At 47.1% G+C, this 26,655-nt stretch overlaps 1 protein-coding gene across 1 annotated transcript in view; it reads right to left on the minus strand.

The window, feature by feature from the left end:
* Positions 1–26,655, minus strand: part of NAV2 (neuron navigator 2) — a 424,695-nt gene that overhangs the window by 76,518 nt on the left and 321,522 nt on the right. Inside the window, exon 13 of the mRNA XM_052662508.1 lies at positions 1,488–1,626. Within this exon, the coding sequence (XP_052518468.1) occupies positions 1,488–1,626 (139 nt within the window). The remainder of the gene's footprint in view (positions 1–1,487; positions 1,627–26,655) is intronic.

Below are 26,655 nucleotides of genomic sequence, written 5' to 3' on the forward strand. Positions count from 1 at the left end.
TTTATGAAATAAACATACTATATAAGGACCACTCAGACCAAGACATGGAACATTTCAGCACTGCTTCCCCAAATCTTTATGCTCCCTTTCATTTAGGCAACTTCCCCCTGCCCCGCCCCCCTTAACAACCACTACAAGCCTCCCTCATTCACCAACAATAATTGGAAACTTGGGCTAAAAATGAAAACTCAAGAAGTCACAGGCAATCCCAGAAGCAACACCTCACAGATTTCATCAGGCGGCCTATGCTTACATTTCTGTGGGACAGAATGACTCCCACACTCTGACACATCCTTTATTTAGCCCTGTCCTCAAAGAAAAAGATACCCTTGAAAGCAGAGAGACTCTGAAAGAGGCTCCTATCTGTCCAGAGGGAGAAAGAGAGGAGAAAGGAAGCAGATGTGAAAGGAAGGGAGTGAAAGGAGGGGGACGTGCCAGCCCTGCCCTCACAAGGCCCCTCTGGGAGACTCTGTCCCCATCGGACCTTCACAGGGGTTCACCTGAGGCTGCAGCCCCAACAGGTGGGAGGGACACATCATGAAAAGGATCCCAGCTCATGTGTTCCTATGTCACCACAGCCGGTCAGCCCCAACACGAGCAACCGGGCGCGAGGATGATAACTTCGCCTGTCCACTAGTAAAATGGGCTCATTAGAACCAACCCCTCTGACCACTGAGGGATGCTTTGAGAGCACACAAACGCACCCCCACAAAACTGCTTTGGAAGCGCTGCCTCTGAAACATTAGCTCTGAGAGTTTAAAGCAGGGATGGGAAACCTCAGTGACTTGGCACAGTTAGGCGAGGGTGCAGCTGGCCAACACACTGGGGCATGGGTGCCCTGTCCAAAGCGTGCATGTATGGGGCAGGGGGGACGCTTGGACACTTGTTGGCTGTGGAGAATGCAGACTCAGAGAGGCAATACTGTCTGATTTTTCAAGAGAAATCAGAAGCTCACTTTTTATGTGAAATAATGAACTTATAAAAACGTGAATGATACTGTGGGCCAGATAAAACACACTGGCAGAATAGGACCCACCGAGCAACAGTTCCCAACCTCTGGTTGGTACGTACTGGTCTTCTGGGCCAGGGCTCTAGCCCTGCCCCCACCCCGTGGCTCTCAAGGCCACCCTTGTCCTGTGGACATACATTCCACACTAAGAATGGCCACTTGAGTCCAATATCCCTGTTGCTGTTGTTTTCTACATAGATGATGAAACCGAGTTCCGGGAAGGAAAGGTGATTTTTGCCAAGGCCACAGCCATGAGAGCGGTGAGTGCCCCCGACTCCTGTTCCAAGCACCCCACCACCCACCCCCCCTCTCCCTGCAGGGAGAGGACACAATCAGGAGACAAGACCGCAGGCAGTGAGCAGGAGGCTGGGCCTCCTCTCACGGACCTGGGGACTCTGCCCACCCTAAATGGCTCCTGCGGCCCACAAGCTCAAGGCTCTCCACTGGCAGGGGCCTTGGGAGGGGCCCCGTTCCTTACCTGCACATCCAGGTTCTTGCGTGAGGAGGCAGGCGTGTTGGCATAGGAGCTGATGGACGAGCTGGTGTTGATGTCATCCGTGCTGAGGTTGTCTATGGTGTCACTGATCCCGCTGCTGACGGAGCTGCTGTCATCCCAGCTGCCAAGACAAACACACCCTGAGCACGTCACGCCGCACCAGCTCAGCCTGACGATACAGACAGCCAGCTACCATCCCCAAAGGCTCTTGGTGCACAAAGCCCCAGACAAAGCTCCTTTGCCTCTAATGTGACTCATTTTCAAGGGTGACATCCAACTGCTTCCGTCTGGCAGCTGGGGAAGTGGGTGATATGTGTCTTCCCCTAAAAGGCGGTGCTTTCCTGAGCAGAGGTGACTAAACACATACACACTACCTACCCCATCCTCAACATCACCTGGGGGGCTTTCAAAAGCCAAGGGCAACCTCCAGAGACAGAGGAGGCGCAAGGGGGTCGGGACTGGATCAGAAAGTGGGCAGAGAATGAGTCAGCAGGGGTGTCCTCCCTGTGGCTCAGAAGGGGAAGAACAGCTGCTGTAGGAATTCTCTGGACCCCACTCCTGGCACAGAAAGCCAAGAGAAGGGAAGTGTAAAAGTCGGCAGAAACCCATCAACTCTATTGGCAGGTCTAATAATTGGAGAAGGGAATGGCAATCCACTCTAGTATTCCTGCCTGGAGAATCCCATGGAGAGAAGCCTGGGGGGCTACAGTCCGCGGGGTCGCAAAGAGTCGGACATGACTGAGTGACTAACGCAACACTGCTGCTGCCGCTGCTAAGTCGCTTCAGTCGTGTCTGACTCTGTGCGACCCCACAGACGGCAGCCCACCAGGCTCCCCCGTCCCTGGGATTCTCCAGGCAAGAACACTGGAGTGGGTTGCCATTTCCTTCTCCAATGCATGAAAGTGAAAAGTGAAAGTGAAGTCGCTCAGGCGTGTCCGACTCTTCGCGACCCCATGGACTGCAGCCCACCAGGCTCCTCTGCCCATGGGATTTTCCAGGCAAGAGTGCTGGAGTGGGATGCCATTGCCTTCTCCGAACACGACACATACAACTCTAATATATCTCAAGATGCATCAAAAATAGAGTCCTTCATTTCTCAATCCTGAAATCCATCAAGACCCTCATCCCGTACCACTCAAGTCAAATCTCCAAGCAAAGATTCTTCTTTTTCCTTCTACCATCTCTGCTTCCCAACGCCAAGACATTCGGGGCGCCCCCTGGTCCTCCTGCCCCTGCTCACAGTCTCTCCCAGTGCGCACGGCTGCCCCCGCCCCTGTGCCCAGAGGTTCTGGCTGCTTCTGCCCTGCCTGGTGACTGCCAACAGGCCAGCTGGGCTCCGGGCTCCTCTCCTGGTTCCCAACCATCTAGTCTCCCCACAGCAGCTAGAACGGTCTCTGTGAAACACAAGCCAGATCTATTGCTCTGCTGCTTCAAATCCCTCAGGGCTTCTCGAGACTCCCTACTCTGGCCCTCAAGACCCTGTGATCCAGCCCCTCTTCCAGTCAGTCCTGCCATGGACGCCCATCTTTATTGCTCACCAGCTCTGGGTTTTCGCATTCTAGGCTTTGCATTTACTGTGCCTCTGGATGCCTGGCCACCCACCTCCTTCTCTCTGAAGAGTCACCTCCCCAGAAGGCTTTCCCTAGTCCCTCCAGTGTCCCCTCCTCCCACCCTCTCCCAATCCCCGACGTCAGGTCTGGTTGCAGGGTGGTAGATACACAGCAGGTGCTCAATAAATACCTGCTGATTTAGACACACAGAGTGGGAAGTTGAGGAACCTATAAAGTAAGCTTCTAGCATAAACTGACACCGCTCTACTTGATGGAGTAGGAATAGCTAAGTATTACTGTTTCTATGGTACAGGTAGAGAAACCAAGGCTGAGGAAGGTACGACACCTTACAGGAGGTCAGACAGCTGGCCCCCTCTCTCCTGTGACGACACACGGCTCTCTATTACGTCCATTGTCAGTGCACACGGGCAAACGACAGGGCCCACTTCCCCAGGAGGAAGCCCGGGCTCGGGAGCTGGTGTGTCATGGAGCAGGAGAGGCAGGGCCAATATGTGCATCTGGGGCCATGTGATGATAAAGCATTGACTTAACCACATGTGTCCACCACTCAGCCCTCCACAGGGAGCCGTGCCTCACCAAAAGGCCCGCAGAGCGGCTCTCTGGTGCCTCAGAGTGCCAGGGTCAGAACAACTCCACGCCTCGGTATACATCCAGAAAAACAAACACAGTAATTTTAAAAGACACACGCATCCCAGTAAAGCTGCATGATTTACTACTGTCACGATATGGAAGCAACCTAAGTGTCCATCGGCAGATGAATGAAGAAGATGTGGTATATAAACACAGTGGAATATTACTCAGCCATGAAAAAGAACGAAGTTTTGCGATTTGCAACAACATGGATGGGCTTGGAGGGCATTATGTTTAGTGAAATAAGTCAGACAGAGAAAGACAAGTACATATATAAGAACACTTACATGTGGAATCTAACAAAATATAACAAAGTGGAGGATATAACAGAACGGGAACAGACTCACAGAACAAACGATGGTCACCAGTGAGGAGAGGGAGTAGGAGAAGGGGCATGAAAGGGGTAGGGGATTAAGAGGTACAAGCTGTGTATAAACTACATCAACTACAAGGATATGTTGTACAGCTTAGGTAATACAGCCAACATTGTATAATGACTATAAGTGGAGTATAATCTTTAAAACCTGTGGCAGGCATTATATATCTATGCATATATACACACACACACAAAAAGAAATGCCACTGTCTGAGATTTAGAAAGTCAGGAGCACCCCAAACCACCACTCCCGAATAATGAAAAGGAAGTTCTGGTTTGTTCCACCAACTCATAGGATGCCTGTCTGAGCTCTGTTGATCAGGCAGGAAGACGAAGCTTAGTGGAAACCTGTTTTCATTACCTTTCCCTTCAGCCCGCCAATTTGGCTTCTAAAGCCCACCTGGAGGGTCCCACCCAAGTGCAGGGGAAACATGCAAAGGTGGTTCTCAAGCAGAGAGGATAAAGGGGGGCAGGGTGGGGGCTCAGGGGGAGGCTCACTAAGGATGAATTCGCAGGGAACTGCAGTTCCAGGTCTCAGGCAACTTCCTGCCTGTGATTCCACTGGCTTGGCCCGGCCTCCATCCAGTTCCAAATCCTCCTTTAAGGCCTTCTCCAAATATCCTGGCCCACCCTGACAATCCCCTCCTCTGAACTCACAGTCTTCCGCATTTGGGTTCATTCTGTGCGCTCTTGCAGTTTTCCAGTCGTTCTCTCTGTGATGGTCTGTCCTACTTTCTAAGCACCCGCAGGGATCTGCCTAGTGATAGTAAGCAGTGCAGCCTGTGTGTCAGGCATCAGGCCAGGTGCTTCCGATACGTCGTTTCTATCTCCGCTCTTCACATCACACCTGCAAGGGACCCGTTCTCCTCCCTAGTTGACAGGTGAAGGGATCAAGGCTGAAAGAATGAGTATCTTGCCCAGTGCCCCCCTTCAGTCCACTTTGGAATTGGGTTTAAGGCAGAATTGTCTAATTTGGGAACATGTGCTCCCTCTGGCCTGCGTCACCCAGCCGTTCCATGAGGACTTGCCACATGGCAACTCTTCAGCACCTGCATGTATTCTCAGCCACGCTCCTATTCCCTCACGGGTGGTTATGCTTCCTAATGAGGACACAGGCTTTGAGAGTGCCGTCCAGGGCTCTCAGCAAATGCAGGGCAGGGCTGGCCAGGAACCTCTCCCTGACCCCGATGCCCACCCTCCCCACCACCACCTCCAGGGCAGCGGTACAGCAGCAATGCCAGCCTCCCCATCCCCCATCTCCAGGCATACAGTGTGCATTTATTGAACGCCTGCTGACTGAACTCACATGCAGGACAGGCGCGGCATGTTCTGACGCAAAGGCAGCCCAAGCAGCGGATTCTGAGCCCGGTTCCCTCCCACTTTGTCCTCTGACATGTCACAACCTCTGTGCCTCAGTTGCTTAATGGGTGACACACAGATGTGGATGACACGACCTAGGCTGGCAACCGTTTAAGGCTCTGCTGGGAAAAGGGTGACAGCACAGATGAAAAAGGACTCCAGCCCCGCTCACGATGGGAAGAAAATCCCGAGTCTTTCACTGCCGCTGCTCTCCGGGGTTAGCCACTGAAAGTATCTGAAACTTCCTATAAGCCAAGGATGAAGAGAGAAGACCGTGCGCAGGAGAGGAGTGTGGCTGGAGAGGAGGAAGGAGGGGAGTCAGTAACAGGTGCCCATGCACCCAAGCTCTGGATTTTCTTGCTTTGAAATTGTACCCGCTGTTCCTCTGTGCCCTCCGAACACTGAGATGCTGCTGCAGGGGGGCACGTGGCACTCCTCACACACATGCTTCTCCCATGTCTGTGCACAGAGCATCATGGGGCCACCCTGAGCTGGCAGGGGTCCTAGCAACTGAGTCAGCCTCCTCACACATGCTTCTCCCATGTCTGTGCACAGAGCACCACGGGGCCACCCTGAGCTGGCAGGGGTCCTAGCAACTGAGTCAGCCCAGAAGGGGCAAATCAAGGACCTACCCCACAGAGAAGTGGGAGTGGGGAGACTGAGAAGGAGGATGAAGGAGCAATGGCAAGGGAGGTCTATGCTGAGCACGAGCTGCCTTGGGGTCCCCAGCGCTGTCTGTGCACCAGAAACAACAGCTGTTCCCGAGCTCAGAAAACCAGCCGCGTATCCCTCACTTCTGGCTCTTTGGGGACACTGGTGAATCTCTCTAGATATAAAATCACTTAGCTCCAACTTGTCCCTTCTCTAAAATTCAGGATATTCTAAATGGTCCTGGGCCACCAAGATCACTGTCAGGGAGTTCCAAGAAGCATCCTAAGGAAAGCTAGTTCCAGAAGATGCTCTGTGATAACAATGTGGTCCCAACAAGAGAATGTACGGTATGCTACACGCCCCCTTCAGAGATTCAAGTTGCCCGTGAAGTTCTTATAAAGTGCTGGCATGATCTCTTCAACGTTGCCTAAAAGAGCACCCCCCACACAGGAGATGCTGAGAATGGCACACACTCTGGAAGAAAAGCAAAAGAAGCCTAAAGCTGCCGCTGGGCCCTTCATCCTTGGCTGCCTGAGAAGGCAGCTAGCAGGGAGGGAGGGGAGCAGAAGCAAGAGCAGTGACATCACGTGAGCTCTGCATCCAGCCAGGCCAGAAGTCAGCAGCCACCTCTGGGAGACCAAACAGTGAGATCTAATAAACTTCTTTCTTCTACTCAAAACTAGCTTGCTTATGATTTGTCACTTGGTATACTGGTGCTAACTAATGGGGGATTGCCATTTGTTTGTAAAACGACTCCAGACGTGCGGCTGAAAGTCAGATGGGAAAAATGTGGAAAGCATGTAGAATTCATTCAGGCAGTAAGAACGTTAGTTGAATCCAATCAAGCGGCAAAGGAAATTAGGTACAACGTGGGACGGGGTACAAGTCTGTTGACCCAAGTCAGGCGATAAATGTTGAAAGAGCTTACAAAACCTGATTATGGCTGAAATTTGAAAGAAACTCAGAGGATTTGGGTTTGGCAGTGTGGTGACACAAAATTCCAGTGAAGAGGCTCGAGAGACGGAAAGAACTACAGTGCACTCAGCCATGGCCCCAGAACAATCATTTTGGAATACGGTTTGGCCATTCCTGCACCCTGCTCTTGAATCTGTGAAAAACAACGTGAGGGTTTTGAGCCCACTTGATAGGATGAACTTCCTCCCCTCAGTGGGGAGTAAAGTGATTTTAAATCCTTGGGACGGTCTAAAAAGATGAAGGGAGATAATGAAATAAATCCTCATATTAATGCTTAATTTTATAGAGTAAAAGATTGATGATCATTGGGATAATCTATATAATTTTTACTATTTTAAAAAATATATGGCATGTTAGAGAATCTAAAAATGTCTTGTGCTTCGAATCTAAATGAGTACTGATTTTTCATTTGAGATTTTTAAGATGAAAGATTTAAGAACTGGATTCAGACTGTACAAAGAATTGAAGTGTTTTGGACAAACTGAAGTTACAAAAGTCATAAGTTATTTGATTTGCAAAGGTTGTTTAAGTGCTTAGAAAGATTTTGCTTGCTAGGCTACTAAAGTCTATCCAATCCAACATTTGAAGAACTTGAGGAAGCCAGGTATGTTAAGTTTACAAATGTGATCTAAAATATTTCAGGAAATTTATCCAGATTCGCAAATAGTACTGATCAGTTAAATACAATTTGTTAAGTTTGAATTAATAAAGTACTAATCAAAATAACAGGTGGAAACATTCTTACTTTATGCAAAATACTTGACTTACAGATAAGATTTATAAGAAAACACAGGTTTAAAATTAAAGCTTTAATAAATTGAATAGTAAAACCTAATTAATTCTAAGATGCTGTTTTTGGGTACAAAAGTGTTCCTTAGACATTGAGAAAAACATTAAAGAAGATTTCATTTTGTGAATGAATGAATGATTTTTATATATGAATAACCAGAAGAATAAATGAACACAAGACAGATCTATCCTCTTTACCCAGTTTTTCCTGTTCCACTTCACCTTCACTCTATATTGTAGGATTGCCAAGACTACTCCAAAACTGCTCCAAAAGTGTTGGTGGAAACAGCACTGTGTTCAACAGCCTTGGGAAACAACCAGAACAGCCTGAGGGCCTCCTCCTCCCCAGTTTCTATAACAGGAAACTAAAAGGGCATAGGGCCCATAGCCTGGCTGGTTTCCCTTTTTTTTTTTTTTTTTTCACAACAGCATATGATGTTTATGCCCTATAAATTCTTTGGCTGGGACATCTAGAGAAATGGCAAGAAGATGCTTCTGTTGACTTCTCAGAACCATCAACAAAAAGCATCATTTCCTACCCAGACCACGGCCATGTACTTTTTTCTCTACTAAATGAAAAGTCCTCCACTGGTGGTCATATGGCACGACTATAGGTATAAGTGATCAGACTGGAAAACGACCTTCACCTATTTTTGCCAATAGGTGGGTGGAAAGAATTCCATCGCATATTTGCTATTTTTCTTCAAGACTCCTAAACTCCCATGTTTTTGAATCCGGAGCCAGCGACCTTGAATTCATTTTGTTCATCTCACCCTGTCAGCCAGCACCCTCTACGTGCTAGGCACCACGCAAGGTATCAGGGATACAGTGACGACTCAGTGGTCCCTAGCCTTGATCGCAAAGCCGGTAGATGTGACAGACAAGAAGGCAGAGCTCAGGCACCGAGGAAAACGTCAAACAGGAAGGTAAGCAAAGGACACAGAGCGGAAACTGCGCTGGTTTCTGACACGTCTACAGATTTCAGCAGCCCCTCAAACCACCAACCAAGTGCCAGCATAAGGCACCAGTCGGCAGCGTGCCAAAGCCCAGGCCCGCTGAAGCTCTCTGCTGTGTGGCTCGCTCTCTCCGTCAAGGCTTGCAAGTGGCAAAGGCAAGGAACCAGGAGAGCCAGGCCTGGGCCCCAGCCCTCCCCAGAACCACCTCCCAGAAGACTTCAGACACCTCACTTACTCTCCAGTTCTCTGTCTCCAGTGAGGGAGCTGGACACAGCGATCCCAGAGGGTGCTTTCTAACCAGCATCCTGGGGGGTTAAGCTCAGAGAAAAGCTAGTAGAGGCAAAGGGCACTGAAGGTCCCCACTGATCAGAGCATCTCCTTCCGTTCAGTAAAAGCTGCCAAAGAGGTCACCATACTTTCTAGTCTCTGGGTTTCCTCACTGCTGATTTCCTCTCATAGTGATTCTTTTTGAAGAAGAATCTTCACGCTGAGTCTTTTCAATATTTGGAATAGGTGTCGATATCTTACATACAGGAGACGATTACTTAGCGCTGAGTTGTAACTGCCCTCTTTAGACAGACCTGAGCTTTCTTATTTGATACCACCCCCACCTGAGCCTTTGTACTCAGATAGGCTACCTGAGTTTGAGCAAGCTCTGGGAGATGGTGAAGCACAGAGGTCGCAAAGAGTGGACACGACTGAGCAACTGAACAATAACAAGGCTACCTGATTGACCCCATAATACAGAGGCATTACAACCCAATCCACAATAGAGGCTCTGCATGACCACACTATTTATCCACAAAGGAATAAGATGCAATTTACCTAAAGTATAAAGCCACCACTGGCAGTGTTTACCAAATGCCAGGCACTGCACCAGGCATGGTATGTATGCCGTTTAGGAGTCATCTAATGACTCATCAGAGAGAGAGTACACATAGGTCAGCTTCGAAATCTCTGTCTGCTAACCAGCCTCATCTTAAAAGAACCTCCACTGACTGACAGCAATCAAGCATAATATCAAAGAGACCCTGTGTGGGCCAAGACACAGCATTTTAAGCAGAGTCAAGGCTCTCAAAAGTGACCAGAAAATCTATTCAAAAATAAAACAAGGAGATCCAGTTTCAGAATCTTACAAGAGATGCTGACATCACTGTGTCAGGAATTCAAATGCCATTCAGAGGGCTTAAAGCACAATTTCAACAGCCCAAACACAAGCTATCAGCTATGAAAAACGCAGGTGAAAGAATCGTAAATTATTCCAGCCTCTCACACTCCCTGTTTCCCTCACTGTTGTGGGGAGTTAGCATTCCATAGAACCTGCTTTCACCAGGCTCCCCTGAGAAATCACCTCTAATCTGGACAAATTTTTAAAATCAAGCTCTTCTGGGGAGTCTGTAGATACATCAGGAGTCCATAATGGTTCTGAATTAATGGGGTATTGTATTTACAACTTCATCTCAACAGCAGGAATCTGCAATGGCTCTGAATTCATGCGATACTGTATTTACAAATTCATCTTCCACGAAGTAAAAAGGCAAAACCGAACCCCAAGGTTACAAGGATGATTAAACAGATTTTTCCACTAGGATTTACACGCCCAGGCATGAGGAATCCTGGCTTTCAGCAAAAGACTCCTGACTCTGAGAAGAGGAGTTACTGAATGATCTGGAGGGTCATTAGACTTTCCAAATGGACTCCCTGTGAGATAATGTTGTTTATGCAAGAGAAAGACATGCTTAAATGATGTTGTAAAAAAAAAAAACCAGCTTGTAGAGAAATATTCATTCCCTGCTCACTAAGAAACCACAGAAGGTTAGAACAGAAGAGATGTAGTACTGTAATTCTGGTCCTCAAAAGCAGCCTCACTAAACGAGGGATCTTAATCACCCTCCACCCAAAACCCTCACCCAAAAACTGAGTCTACTCCAGAAGACCCTAACCATTCTCAGGAACTGTCTTAGTCAGCCCCCGCCCTCCTGTCTGCCCCTATCCTGGTGACTAAACTCACGCTGTAGAGCCACCCAGGGCTCGGTCGCGGCTTTACCTGCTCACTTTTCCAGTTCTGCTCCTGAATCACAGCAGAGCCCATTTCCAGGGCCCCGTGCCCCCTGCCAGACAGCTGCATTCACTTGCAAAAGCCCAGACTGGTGGAACTTGTTTTCTGGCTATTGTTCAAGGCAATTGTTCCTGTGAAACCCCAGGGCCCAGCGGAATGAGATCCTTTGGTGTGGATGAGTGAGCAAGTCCAACCAGGGCTTAGCAGTAACCCCCGGGGAAGGGAAAGGGTTTGGCTACCTTCATTTCCCACCAGACAGGTATGTTAACTATTTCCTCCCCAGGAGCTTTTCTCAGGAGCATCACCTCCTCTAACCACTGCTGGGCCCATTAAGAAAATCCACCTTCAAAGAACGCAACAGGACTCCTGCAAAATCCTTTTGCTGCCTATCAGAGAACGGTAAGAGCCAACTTTAATTGAAGTTAAAAGCTGCGCCAGACTCCGTGCTAATTATATTACTTGCATTCTTTCATTTAATCCGCCCAACTCTACGATAAAAATAATAACTAGTACTGAGGGCTTATCTATATTTTCTCCTGGGTACCATGAGATTGAGACTAATTCTATACCCATTCGAGAGATGAGACAACTGACCCTTGGAAAGAAAGGCTCAAAGGTCATACAACTAGGAACTGTTGAAGCTGGGATTCGCATACAGATCCAAGAATGTGCAACCATCTTGTTTATCTATTCAACTGACACATTTTCATGAACATTTGTCATGTGTATTAGAAGGGCATTCAAGTTTCCCACATGAACAAAAATAAGTAAATAAAAGAGAGCTGCTTGAAAAAAGCTATGAGCAAGCAAGTCGCCCTTTAGGTTTTCCCCCTGCGATCAGCCTACACAGTTTGCTGTTGCGGTACAAAATAACCCAGAACCTGAGTTCGAATGAAAAGCCAGGACGGAGTTAGATGCTAATCCAAATAAATTAAGTTTCATCCAGCAGTGGGCCAGGGTACCGTAAACCTCTGAAGCTCTAGATGGAGGCAGCACAAGCTCTGAAGGAAAAAAAAAAGCAAAATATTGGGCTGGCCAAGAAGTTTGGGTTGTTCTGTAAGACGCTTTGGAAAAACCCAAATGAACTTTTTGGCCCATCTAACAGATCTCAGTTTGAACCCTGGCCCTGCCGTTTACTTTGTCAGTATCTTCACCTCCAGAAGACCCAGACTTCCTCCTCTATGACCTGGTGCTGATCAACACCCAGGCCCCTAACGCCTTTTGTGGGGACCAAACCAGAACTCCAGGCACGGAGGAGATAACCAGCTCCTGTCAGCTGTAGGGCGGGATCCAGGGACTTTGCAAAGACCACAGGAAGGAGAGGAAGGCCCACAATATGAAAGAGATGATGAGGCTCTAGTGCAAGAGCTCGCTGCCATAAATGGGCAGGGTCCCGGGGGAGAAGCAGCTTCTACAGACGGTGCCAGGTGCAAGGCCAATCATTTGAGGTGAAGAGAGGGAAACAGGAACCCCATAAAGAAGGCTCCGAGGGGATTTAGTAGCACTCAGAATGTCAGGGGTTGAGTTTCACCCCATGGCACCTTTGTCCCATTTTGGTAACTCATTCCCTCAACAAGTGGGTGGTCCCCTGAGTAAGCGTGAAATTCCTCCTTTGGCTCCAGGGGCTGGTTGAGCTACCAAGCCCAGAGCTCTGGTCCGGATGCCCTCTACCCTCATTGTTAGCATAGGCACCAGCATGTCTGCTGGCCTCAGCTGCACAAAGGCCTCGCTCCTCCAAGGCTCCACCAGAGAAAGCTGCTGACACTTGGTCCACAGCCTCCTGGCTTTTGCCAAAGATTGCAGCAAAGTCATTCTGCTGTTCTGTTTACCAGAAGATAAGAGTACCATAAACATCAACAGAATTCAGCATATCATATACAGCTCAGCCTATCATACAGCTCATGAAAATACTGGCGAACACAAGCTGAAAAGCTGTAACAGTGGGCTCCAGGGATTTTGCTAAAGCACTTTACATTCATTATCCCACACACTTCTATTAGACCATAAGGCACAAACTATTAATGTTCCCTTTTACAGATGTGAAAACTGAGGCTTACAGAGGCTATGGTGACCTGCCCACGGTGCCAGAGATAATAAACAGAGCTGGATTTGAAGCTAGATCTGCACGGTTCTAAAACCCAAGCTCTCATTCTATGTAAGAGCAGAGGCAAAAAGGCTTTCAAGGAATTACAGTCAAATAAGAACTCAGAACTCCCAACTGCTATGCAAAAAGCCCAGGACACCTTTTTTTAAAAAAAAAAAAAAAAAAGTTATTTTGTCTTGGAGTATAGCTGATGAATAAAGTTGTTATAGTTTCAAGTGAACAGCGAAGGGACTCAGCCATACATTCTCCCTCCAAACTGCCCTCCCAAAACTCGGGACACGTTTTAATGGAATCGAAGTATTCTTCATGTAATTATAGAAAAGCTGGGGTAGGGAGGAAATCCCAGACAGGGCATTGACTGGCTGCCCTAGGTCTAGAGTTGTTGGTGGAGGAAGATGTGGGGGTCTCGACACTTCCATTAACACCACCCACCCACCCACACATACTCCCAGTCACCTCCCAATACATCTTAGGTGTTTGGAAACCTGAATGCTCAGGATAGAACAACAATTGCTTCACTCAGGGCAACTTGTTAGGGGCCTGCCCTTCAGCTACCCTTTCCAGGCCAATGGGATGGGAAGGGAAGGAAGCCCAGGTCAGGAAACAAACACTCAGAATCAGCTCTGGGACCCAAAAACAGTTCCACCCTAGCAAACTAGCCACCCCAGGCACACATGTGAGCGGCTAATGCCAAGCCTGGGTCAGCCTTAACACACCGGGGTGGGGACTCCGGGACTCCAGCAGCCCCAGGCCAACTTCCAGACTACTGACCTTCCCACGTTTGACTTTCACTTGGGCTTCCACCTCCTCCCTCAACCACGTACAAATCCAATGAGCAACAAATCCAGTCACAGATTCATCTAGAGTCCAAAAGCCTCAAAGAGATTAGCAAACTCTCAGATAGGTCTTGCTGCCAAAGTGCAGTTCTTTTTGATGCCACCCCTCTCCAGAAATGAGCCGAATCGGAGAGGCCCAGGCAGGCCATGCTTGCAAGTATCATGTGTACGTTGGCGCGTCCTCCACAATAAAAAGTGCCCTTCATCCAGCTGAACCCACATTTAAACTTACAGATAAAACCATCCTGAGCCATCTGCCAAGTCCAACAAGGAAGGCAGAGTGGTGGCCAGTCCCAGCTCTGCCCAGTGTCTGTGTGACCTTGAGTGCATTCCTTAGCCTCTCCTGGCTCCCACTGCCTCACCTCAAATTAAAAATAATATTGTTGGCTTCGCAAGAAAAATTAAATGAGACAATGTCTGTTAGATGCCTGGCCAGTAGTAGGTGGCAATGAACAGTGTTTCCTCTCCCCCTTGTCTGGCTTAAAAATAGAAATGTTCCTCTTTGGGGAGCTTTAGAGCAGTCCTAACAAACAAGAAAAGGACTCCTACTTAAATCTATGCCATCTCTCCTGGAGCCTAGTTTCCAGTATTTAAAAAAAAAAAAAAAAAAAAAAACACCCGGTAATTTGCAGTATTAGTAAACACAACCACAAGTTCACCCGGCTTCTTAGATTCCAAACAAAACCAACTGCAAGTCATTTTAATCAGAGCCCTCTGCACCACCAGCAGTCCTTGCCCGGGTCCCAGCGTTGCCTCTCTCCAGTTCTCCCGCTCCCCAACCCCACCCCAGGCTCAAAGGTCTCCCCCTAAAAGCTGAAATAAGGACCGAAGAGAGCCAGTGTTTTGGTCTCAGCAGCCTCATTTGATAAGATGGTCTGGAATATACTGACATTACCCAAATGTCCAGGTGAACCAAGGACTTTGCTCTAGCTGCCTTTAGGACTATCAAGGTTAAAATAAAAAGGGATGAGGGTGAGAAGGAAAAGGATGATGAGTTTCCAGACCCGTGACCACCCACCCCCCACCACCAACTACGTAGTCCACGGCAATTTTGGCAGCTGTGCCACTGGCTGCTCTGCCCTGCTTTCCAGTACCACCCAGGGCAGCAGGAGCACCACACCCTGCCCCAGGCCCTAGGAGTTTCAGAATATCGTCCTACCTTGTCAGGTTCCTAGGCCAGAGCATTCTACATTGTGATCCTTGGAGAGAGCAGACAAAGAAGCTGAATGAATCTCACGATGGCAATTCCGTCAGCCAGTCAGCCAGTCAGCCAGCCAGCCAGCCAGCCAGCCAGCCAGCCAGGCAGGCAGGCAGCCGAGCCAGCCCACACCGGGACAGGGAATCCCAGGCACCAGCAATCGGCTACTAAAGTACCCACTACAAGGGGATCTCCATTCCCCTGCCCGGGAAAGAAACCGGATCCACTGACAAAATTAACCCCTAAAGTGCCAAAGGAGCGAGGGGTCAGGCCAGAGTGCTGGTATCAAGTCAGCTGTGAAAAGTTTCAGCAAAGCAAAAGCTAACACCAAACTTGGAAACTGTTACCGTAAAGCACCTAGTGGAAGGGCCCTCACATAGTCCCAAGGGAGCCAGGAACAGTTGGTCAACCTGAATAAAATCTAGATGTGAAAGGATATTCTAAACACCCGTGGACTGTGCTAAAATGTTAGGAAAAGTCTCTCGGTCAATGCTGCGGCTGTTAACGATGACACAGAAATCGCTGATAGTAACATTTCTTAACTACTTCCACCCACAACTGAATGCGGAGCATTTGATAGAAATGATTAGCCTACAGAGATAACTGCGGAACCTGGGAAGGAAGAGACACCTATTTGTACAGTTAACAATGACGCAAATTATTTCTGGTGATGTCAGTTTTGAGGCAGTGCCAACAAAAATAAGCATTAATTTCTTGGTTTTTGTTTTTTTTTAAAGGAAGCTCGGTGTATACATGGCTACTTTAAACATTATGGTATACAAGCTGGGAGGGGAGGTGGGATGGGAGAGAGTCCCAGTTCTGGGATAGGAAGGGGTTGCACCAACTAATCCCTATTAAAACCTGTAATCAAGGAATTCAGGAGAAACTATGTAAACAGATGCTGAGAACAATGAACAACTGTTTTACTAGTGAAAATTCAAAAGCAAAATAATGTCAGAGCCACAAGTCTTTATTTTAAAATGAAGGACTAAGAGGCTCTCCAAAAGCCCTATTCCCTCTCCAAATATCCTGCCAGTTGGCTCCCGGCTGCTTTCAAAGGCTTTCCCAGAGAAAGACTCTCCCCCTGGCCTGGGCTGCCTCTCCAATCAGAGTTCAGGGTTGGGGGACGTGGGGAGGGGGTAGGGGGTTCTCTGTGTGTGTGTGTGTGTCTGGGGAGGGGAGAGGGTAGGCAATGAAGCAGTAACTGGCCGAGAGCAAGGTCTCAGAGTGGTCAACGTTTGCTCAGCAAACAAAAGCCTTTCAAAGGGGGAATGAAGAGCCACCCCCACCCCGAAAAGGGGACAATAAAAGGTCAGCTCAGAAAGGAAGTGAGGGTTTAGTGGGGCTTCCCAGGTGAAAGAAAAAGCAAGTGTGTCCAGGAGCCGAGATTGTAATCTTGAAGGAGTCTCAACCAAAGTTAACCATTCACCTCTCACCCCTTAGGGCCCTCCCCCAGGTGAAAACCTATGGCCAGAGCCTGTCTCTGCAGTGGCGAGTGGAAGGCTGAGGCCGGGATGCTGAGGGGTGGGTTCAAGGGAGGGCAGTGCAGCCCAGCTTTACTGAGACAAAGTCAGGATGGACCCAAACTCTGGCTGACAAAGATGCTTTAAACCATCCCTGTCTCTGAAACTGAATTTATCTTTACAACGTGACTTATTTGAGAATCTGGCTGACCTCTGGGTTACTTTAGGTGGAATGAGACTACATATATGGAGACATACATACAGAAAGACACATATACAATTTCCACTGTTTGCTGCAGTTTTTCTTTGTTATAAGCTAATATAATATGTAAACATCCACATTTAGTGCCAAGGTAACTAAGGGATTTATTTATTTAACTGATATTACCGAGCCCCTGCTATGCAAGCCAACAAAATACACAAAATATTCCTTACTCAAATGGAACTTACTGTTCAGTGGTAGAACTATACAATCAATGAGACAAAATGTAAATTGTAGAGTACGCTATAGTGATCAGTGCTAAGGAGAAAAAAGTAATGTAGCAAAGAGGCTGTGATTTGTCAAGGAGGGTGTCTGAAATTTTACACAGGGTAGCTAGGGAAGGTCTCCTGAAAGGATGAGTCCTGCAGATCTGAAAGAAGTGGGACAGCTGGTTAGGTGACTATCTGGAGGTAAGAGCCTTCCGAGAGAGGGAAAGGTCAGCGCAAAGGTCCTGAGACAGGATACAACTTACACATTCAAGAACCACGTGTGGCAGGAGCAGAGTGAGCAGGGAAGCAAAGGAAGCCAAGGAGGTCAGGTCAGAGGGTTTGGGAGGAGGGTCCCTGAGGAGAGCCTGGCAAGTCGCTGTAAGCATCTTGGCTTTTCCTCTGAGAAAGGACGCACTGGCAGGGGAATAAAGGAACTTCCTTTCACGTACAAGTTTCCGTAAATCTCCTTCAGCACTAAATATATAATCTCAATTATGCACAACTTTTTCAAGGGTGACTTTATTACATGAGACAATGCAGTTTAAAAGGGTCTCGGTCCTCTCCCTGCTGTTAAAAGGTCCCATCTTTAATACGAAACACTCTGAATTCTCTGCATCTGCAGGGTAAGGTTTAGGTAGGGCTTTCCCATGCTCTGAAAGGCAGCACACACTATAGCTAAGAGTTCCAGCAATAGGAGGAGATAAAGAAAGGAAGGCAGGTCAACCAACCCTGTGGGAGCAGATGCCCTTTGGCTCTTTTCAAACAGCCAGTCTTCCCCTGTCATTTCTGACCCTGGTTTCCAAACAGGCCAGATTCCAAAGACCTTTTAGGACACATAACATTTTTCTCCACAGAAACAATGTTATCAATGATGTCAAGGTTCTCAGGTTAACTTACAGAGCTATTTTTTAAACCAAAATGCAGCTGATCAACTCTACCCAGGTATCAAAGAGCAGAATAAAACTGCATTCTTAGAATACGGCAGGTAATTACAGAATACATAAAACCACTGAAATGAATCTAAAAAAGATGTTCACTTATTTCGATGAATACTTTTATTAAAATAATACTAACGAGTCTACTTTGTTCCTTCTTCAACATCATCAGTTTTTGCCCTTTTTACCAGCTCTTCCCCACTAACTGGCCAAGGAAATATATCACCAATTTCATCAGATAAAATTTTCTTTAACCCCAAGTCCATATTCCCCTCCATGACTATGTCACAGCAGAACACGTCAAAGAAGCCGTCTACATTCCAGCTTCCATGGTCCACTGTCTCCTCCCCCTGCCAGGCAGACTTGTGTTCACATCACCCCACTGAAACTGTTTTGTTTCTCCCCAGAACATCAATGGTTTAATTTTTGCCAGTGATCCTTCTGCTACCTAAGCGTTCAGCAGCACATAGCCAGGTTTGGCAGCTTCTTCCTTCTGGAATGGGTCTCTTCACAGGTTTCCATGCCATCATCTGCACCTGGTTACTTCCTCCCTCACTGGCTGTGCCTCTGTGTCCTTTTGCTCAAGCTCCTCCTCTCCAGACCCCTCGGGCTCTGTCTCTTGTCCCCTGCTCTTTCCTACCTAGCCTTTCCCTAGGTGATCTCATGCACAGCTTCAAAGACTAGGCACAGACCACTCTGAAGTTTGCTTCTCTATCCTGAGCCCCTTGGGTGCACGCAACACATCTCAAATCTAAAGCATCTCAGACAAAACGATTGTTTCCAACTTCTAATTTGTGTGCATTCCACTCCCAAATTGGAATCCTCCCCTTCCCAGTCAATGTACCATTGACCCATCAGTCATCTATTAATCAGTATTTCCTTCATAGGTCCTATAAAATCCCCTAACAAGTTCTTTTGCCTATACATCTCCAACACACCTTGAACCTGATCACTCTTCAGCCTCTACAGTAAGATAACCTTGGTCCAAGCCACTATTGCCTCTCTCCTTCAACAACCACCTCCTTGATTGCTCAGCCTTCCTTCTTGCTCTGCTAGGATTCCTCACCCCCACGGCAGTGACAGTGATCTTACTCAAAAAGACATCGGGTCAAGTTGCCTTTCTGCCTAAAACCCTCCAGTAGCTACCCGGGGAAACCCAGGATAAAATCCAGATTCATTAGGATAAAATCCAAATTTGTTCCTTTGGCCTAAAAGGGATCTGACTACTCCTGCCTACTCCCTCTGCCACTCTGCACCTCTCCTTCATGAAGTTCAAGTACAGGGCCCACAGGGGCCTTGGCACACACTAGGTCTCTTTCTATTTCATAGGCCCTGCGCTGAGTTCCACTTGCCTGTGATGCTCTCCGTCCACATCTCCCCACGTTCATCTCCTTCTCCTGGTTCAGGTCGTGGGTGGAATGTCACCTTCTCAGGGATTCCCTCTAGACTCTGGGCCAGTTACCTTCCATAACACCCCATGGTACTTAACCAGTCAGTGCATTATTTGTTTATTTTCAAAGAAAAAAAAAAAAAACCAGTAAGCTCCTTGAGGGCAGGAGTGCTGTCTGCTTTCCTTCTGAGAGATCTCCCAGGGTAAGAAAAGATGTTACCCATCAGTAACAGGTGATCCTGGTGCCGTATCAGTGAAGATGCTGTCAGTCTGGAGATGTTGTCAGTGTGGCTTGACTCCTCCATTTCCCCCGTTCTTTGCTGGGGCTCAGAATCTATCTGATAAGTGAAAAATCTCCCTTTCCTGCTGAGGGGCTTATGGCTTATTCTCTGCATTTACAGAGTGGGTCCCACTCTCCTTTTCCAGGGAGAAAGTGATACTGTCCTTCAATCTTACTATAAAGACAGAATGAGCCACATTTCAGTGTCGGATATTTTATCTTGAGGGGCGGCAATTTCTGTTACCTTCAATTGGCTAATTCTTGGGGTTTGTCTGGAGCTCACACTTGTGGGTCCTCACACGTGAAAGCACGCACACTCCTCTGTCTCTAAACAAAAGGCTTCATTCAACAGGAAGAGTACCCACTCTGTTATCTGTGTTTACCTCCCTCCCATTCTGAATCTGAAACTGCAGGTTTGTTAACAAAACCTTGGACAGGGGAGGCTAGAGAACATGACCCCAGGTGCCAGCATCTTTGGCTTAAACTCATAAGCCTAGACTTTTCATCCTCGATCCAACATCAGAGATGCCTTTTCTAACAGGGTGCCAATCAACAACAAACCAACTCCCAAATGGCAGCATTTCCAACAAAAGACACATGAGGTCAAAGCTATTTTCAATGATAAACAACAATTCAGATTTATACACTTTACTGTCTATACATCTCAATTCTCACAACTGGGTGGACACATTCATTATTATCTTTATGTCATAGAAAAACAAACTGGAACTCAGATAACCTAGTTGTCTTGCTCAGTCAAAAAACTATAAGGGACCCAGAGCCTCAGAGGACAAATCCTGCCCATTTTCCATGTCCCCACGAGCTCAGAGTAGCAAACATTGCCAGGTTACTGTGCCAACAGATGCCACCACGACATTCAGTGGGTCAGGGGCACTGTTAACGGGTTACCTAGAGTCCTTTAGCTGCTTCTAATATTGTTGGGCTCGGCCCAATTTAGACTTTTACCAAATACTATGACATCATGGTTTCTACAAGGAAGGTCGTTCTGGATACTATGGGAAAAGTGATAAGATAAATAAACAGGGTATAGGGAAAGAGAGTCACCGGAGGCACTTCCTTTAAATAGAGTGGTCAGAAAAGGCATCTCTGGAAGTGATATTTAAGCTATTCTCCTTAAAATATCGGCTGGATGCTGACCTTTATGCATCAGGCGCTGTGCTGGGGAAATAGCAGTATGCAAAAGAGAAATGGTCTCCCTCTCTTCTTCATGGAGGTTATCGTGTGGGATTTGTGGGGATTTCAGACATTCAAATAAAGAAACAAATGCATTTAATTGCAAGCCACGATACATGACATGAAAGAAAAGCATAGTAAGCTGTGGAGCACATCAGAGGAGCAAAGAGATTACTGCTTATAAAGTCAGAATAAATCTGTGCCCAGGCCCCCTGTACAGGAATGCCGTGCAATGCTAACAGTTGACAGTTTGGTGCAACATTTTACATTTGTGCCTATTTATAGCTTTCCACATAATAAAATCTAGATCATCCCATAAAACCCCATGCCAAACACCCCAGGCTAATAATAACAGCCACAAAGATTCCTATCATTGTCCCCACAGCCAATAAGGAGTAACAGCAGACTGGAAGGTTAGTGCGTCTGGTGTTTGGGGAATAATTCAGTTAGGCCTTCCTGCATCTGTGGTCATGGTAATAAATCCGGTTACCTAGAAGAAAAAAAACCCAAGAAGCAAATCCACTTGGTAATTTGGTCTTTTAAAAAACAAAACATTAAAGGAAATTGAAAACAATACCATTGGCCATAAGGGGTTGGATGCATAGGGAAAACTCCAAGAGTTCAAATATTTATTTTTCAGCTGGGATATTATCTATCTCTATGAAGATGGATTAACAAAATATTTCAAAGCCACTCTGGCCTTTTTTTAACACGTGGCTCCAGCTGCAAGGACATCCTTGAGTGTGTCCGGTGTAGGGTGAGATAATGAGCCGGGGACAGGGAAAGAAGCTGGAAAGGGAACACTAGGGGCTAATCACGGGCAGCCTTGAGCAGCTGGGATTTAAGCCAGCGGTTGGTTGGGAGACTCCCGTCTTATGTTACTCCACACACCCAAGGCGCTCCCTCTGGCCCCAGGTCACTCAGCTCTCAGGCTGGAGGTGTCCCGCAGAGCAGTAGAGAAGACACTAACCAGGGCTGAGTGCAGCTCAATCACTGCCTGCTGGAAGCTCTCAGATTGCTGGCCTGTTCAGTGAGCTGACCGCCACCCCAGATGTTCTCTAAGACCCCTCTAAGCAGGAACACCTTTGCAAGTCTACACCGCTAGATCTTCTGCTGAAATCCCTCTGCAAGAGAAAATTCATTCGCCTTCTGGATTTGTGCTCCCTCTGTGTCCTGCTGGGGACAGCCCCTGAATGGACTGTAGACTTGCTAGGTGTCAGGTGTTATCCTCAAACTGTAAAAACCTCATCCCATAGAACCTTTCTCACAACATTGAGTCTCTTGTAAGAAAAGCTGTCCTGGCCCTTAGTTTGGTGTTTCATTGTTTCGCTTCTGAGTTTATCGGGAGTATTAAATAGGTTCACAATCTCTGAACCACAATCTTGTCTAAGTCAAAGGGAAAAAAAAAGTTTGGCCAAGAGCCCAACACATTCTAGGTATTTGTCTAGCGGAGAGGGTAGCTAAAAAGTTAGAGTGGTTAAGAATTACATTCTTTCCACTTGACCATCAGTCTCTCAGAGGAAAACTGTTTTCAATGAAGGAAGAGAAATAAAACAGTTACTGGCACATCATAAGTGTTTACAAATTTTGCTACAGGTACTGAAAACCAACTGTGTGCCACGGATGTCCACTGTTGATATCAAAACTCAGAATAGTCTAGTAAGATAGATTTTTTTCTTTTTAAATTATCCTCAATTCACAGACGGTCTACAGCTCTGCAACGTGAGATAAGCTATGGAAGGTCACAAAGCTAATCAGTGCTAAAGAACAGGTCTGCCATATTCCTAAGTCAGTATCCTTCTTGGGATTTCTTTTTAAGCTCTCATTTTTATTGAATTCTTATAATGGCAGTTAGGTGCTAAATTCTCCAATCTTATCTTATTCTTCTGACATTCCCTATACAGTAGGTATTATCTCCTATGTACTAGGAATTATTATCCCTAATATAACATAAGGATGTTGAGAAGCAGTGGGGTAAGTAACTTGCCCAAGGGCACACTGCTGCTAAGACCCTATTAAGCAGAGGCCGTGATTGTAATCACCCTCATCACCTCTGAATTTTGGCCTTGAGCCTGGTACTTGGCACACTGGGGACAATTTTCACCAATTCATCACCAATAGTCACTTCGCCCACTGAATATTAAGTACACTGACAACAGCCTATACCGATAGGCCCTGTATTTTCTCCCCTTCCTCCTTCCCTTCCTATAGGAGTAGTTGGCTCCAAGGGTAGGTAGCATCACAGGAGATCCCAGTTCTGTACTTTTCCTGAAGTTTAGAGAGAAAGACAAAAACTCTCATTCAATTCAGAGTGCAGTGCAGACTGACACTAAATTTGCAGGTTCAGCTGCACACAGCTAGCTGTGCCCAGACAGAAACTCCATTCTTCAGCCAACCTTTTCCCAAACACGGTACCAGGAACAATGGGATGCAGGGACGAAAAGTGTGTGAATGGTTCAGGGCAGCCCCGTCACCAGTAGCCAGAACACACTTAAGACTATGTTCTTCTCACAATGCCCAAGAGTGTCATCTGCACGCACAAATGTCAGAATTATAAGGAAAGTATAGAATACAGTCTTTATTTGCAGCTCACAGTAGCATGCAAACATTTAGCTCCAAGAATGCCCTCTGCATTGTTCTTTGTGATGACAAAAGGAGTGGGACACCCTGAAAAACCCTCATTGGGAAAGAGTTCATCTAATTATGGCTCCACTATAGAATGGAAAGCTGTCAAAAATGATGCCGATGGATCCTGATATAAAAAGATGTTTACACGGTGGTGTCAAGCTACAAAAGTAGAAGATAAAAACTCGTTTCATTTTTTAGTTGTTATATAGTACAGCAGTTAAAATTAAGAACTGCAGAGTTATAATCCCCGGCCACTTCTAGCTCCCTGACTTTGGACATATTGCTTAAGCAACATATAGTGGACATATAGCTTAAGCAAAGTAACTCCTACTCCTAGAGTTACTGTACAAATTAAGTGAATCAATATAAGTAAAGAGTATAGAACGGCACCTGGCTCATAGCAAGTGCTCAAGAAAATTCTTTTTTTCCCCAAAAATAAGATGAATAAGGGCTTCCCTGGTGGCTCAGATGGTAAAGAACCCGCATGCAGTGAGGGAGACCTGGGTTCCATTCCTGGGTTGGGAAGATCCCCTGGAGGCCGGCATGGCAACACACTCCAGTATCTTGCCTAGAGAATCCCATGGCGGGCTACAGTCCGTGGGGTCGCAGAGTCAGACATGGCAGTGACTAAGGCCAGCACAGCACAAGATGAGCAAGCTGCTTACATGCACAGAAAAAAAGTCTAGACGTCATCGAGGCGCTGAGGCTGCCTCTCACTGGGTCATACGTTATGATGACATTTCGCTTCCCCCACTGCTGTTTGCTTGTCTGTATTTTCTATTTTTCCATAATAAAACATGTTAATTTTTTAATAAGGAAGAAAGAAAAATTTTTTAATTAAAAAAAAAAAATCCTGATCTTTAATGAGAAACAGAAACCTCACCCAAATGTGTTTTTTAAAAAAGCTGTAGACCAGGCCAGGTAATTATAAAACCTGGAGTCGGGAGAAACCGCATGGTGTTCCCTGGTCTTTTCTAGTTCAGTGCCTTAATAACAAGAAAGAATCTGCACCCCAGCACCTCTGTCCTGAAGATGCGCAGGCAGAGCTGGGGAGAGGAAGAGACCCGAGAGACAGGAAAGCCTGGTTTCATTCTTAGCAATCCACTTAGTTTAAAATATCAGGAAGTTTAGAGGATTAAAGGTATTACAGCCGCTATTCATAAAGGTGTTTTGTTAGAACTTCCAAACAGCAATCTGGTGAAATAAGCCTTGCACAGCCTTAAATGAAAGCCTGTTACAGAACTTAAAGATTCCTAGAAAAGGCAAAAGAGCCCCAGGTATTAATTTACCTAAAGAGCAGCTGCCTGGAAGATACTGTAACGTATCGTATGTAGCCAATGTTATAACATAGGTTACTAGTCACAGACCAGGAAGTTTGAGTCCAGATCACTCCGTGGAGAACTGCAATTAGCAGTAATGAGAGGTATGTCTGTGTTCTGATAAGAGCCACGGCTGCACACATATTACAGACTTGGGTCCCTTCCTACAAAGTCCAAGGGCATTCAAAGCTGCTGGAGGGACTTCCCTGGTGGTCCAGTGGTTAAGAATCTGCCTGCCAACGATACGCTCTGGGGCAACTAAGCCCGTGCGCCACAATTACTGAAGTCCACACGTCCGACAGCCTGTGCTCCACAACGAGAGAAGCCACGGCAGTGGGCAGCCCGCGTACCACGCAAGAACTGTCCCCACTCGCCGCAACTAGAGAAAGCCCTCGCAGCAGCCAAGACCCAGCGCAGCCCAACACAGATAAATAAAGCTGCTGGAGTCCAAAATGTGCGTACACGCACACACACACATACACTCCAACCAAGCAAAAATGGTGCTGGAGTCCAAAATGAGCGTACACACCGCCCCCCCCCCCGCCCCCACCCCCGCCAACCAACCAAGCAAAAATGGCGTTGGAATCCAAAATGCGCGTACACACACACACACACACACACACACACAACCAACCAAGCAAAAATGCTGCTGGAGTCCAAAATGCGCGTATACACACACACACCCCCAACCAACCAAAAATGGCGCTGGAGTCCAAAATGCGCGTACACACACACACGCACACTCCAACCAAGCAAAAATGGTGCTGGAGTCCAAAATGAGCGTACACACCCCGCTCCCCCACAACCAACCAAGCAAAAATGGCGCTGGAGTCCAAAATGCGCATACACACCCACCCCCCACAACCAACCAACCAAAAATGCTGCTGGAGTCCAAAATGCACGTACACACACACACACACACACACACACACACACACCCAACCAACCAAAAATGGCGCTGGAGTCCAAAATGCGTGTACACACACACACACGCCACACACGCAAACAACCAAGCAAAAATAGTGCTGGAATCCAAAATGCGGGTACACACACCCCCCCCCCACCCCCAACCAACCAACCAAAAATGGTGCTGGAGCCCAAAATGTGTGTACACACACACACACCCCACACACAACCAACCAACCAAAAATGGTGCTGGAGTCCAAAATGCGCGTACACACACACACACTCTCCAACCAACCAACCAAAAATGGTGCTGGAGTCCAAAATGCACGTACACACACACACACCCCCAACCAACCAACCCAAAATGGTGCTGGAGTCCAAAATGTGCATACACACACACACACACACACACAACCAACCAACCAAAAATGGTGCTAGAGTCCAAAATGTGTGTACACACACACCCCCACACACAACCAACCAAGCAAAAATGGTGCTGGAGTCCAAAATGTGCATACACACACACACACTCCAACCAACCAAAATGCATGTACACACACATACACACCCTCCAACCAACCAAGCAAAAATGGTGCTGGAGTCCAAAATGTGCATACACACACCACCACCCCCCCACAACCAACCAAGCAAAAATGGCGCTGGAGTCCAAAATGCACGTACACACACACACACACCCCCACACCCAACCAACCAACCAAAAATGGTGCTAGAGTCCAAAATGCGCACACACACACACAACCAACCAACCCAAAATGGTGCTGGAGTCCAAAATGCACATACACCCCCCCCTGCCGCAAAACCAACCAACCAAAAATGGTGCTGGAGTCCAAAATGCACATACATACACACACCACACACACACTCCAACCAACCACCAAAAATGGTGCTGGAGTCCAAAATGCACGTAAACACACACACACACCCCCTAACCAACCAACCAAAAATGGTGCTGGAACCCAAAATGCACATACACACACACACACACATACACTCCAACCAACCAACCAAAAATGGTGCTGGAGTCCAAAATGCACATAAA

Source organism: Budorcas taxicolor, chromosome 25, assembly GCF_023091745.1.
Source record: "Budorcas taxicolor isolate Tak-1 chromosome 25, Takin1.1, whole genome shotgun sequence".
Classification (NCBI taxonomy): Eukaryota; Metazoa; Chordata; class Mammalia; order Artiodactyla; family Bovidae; genus Budorcas; species Budorcas taxicolor.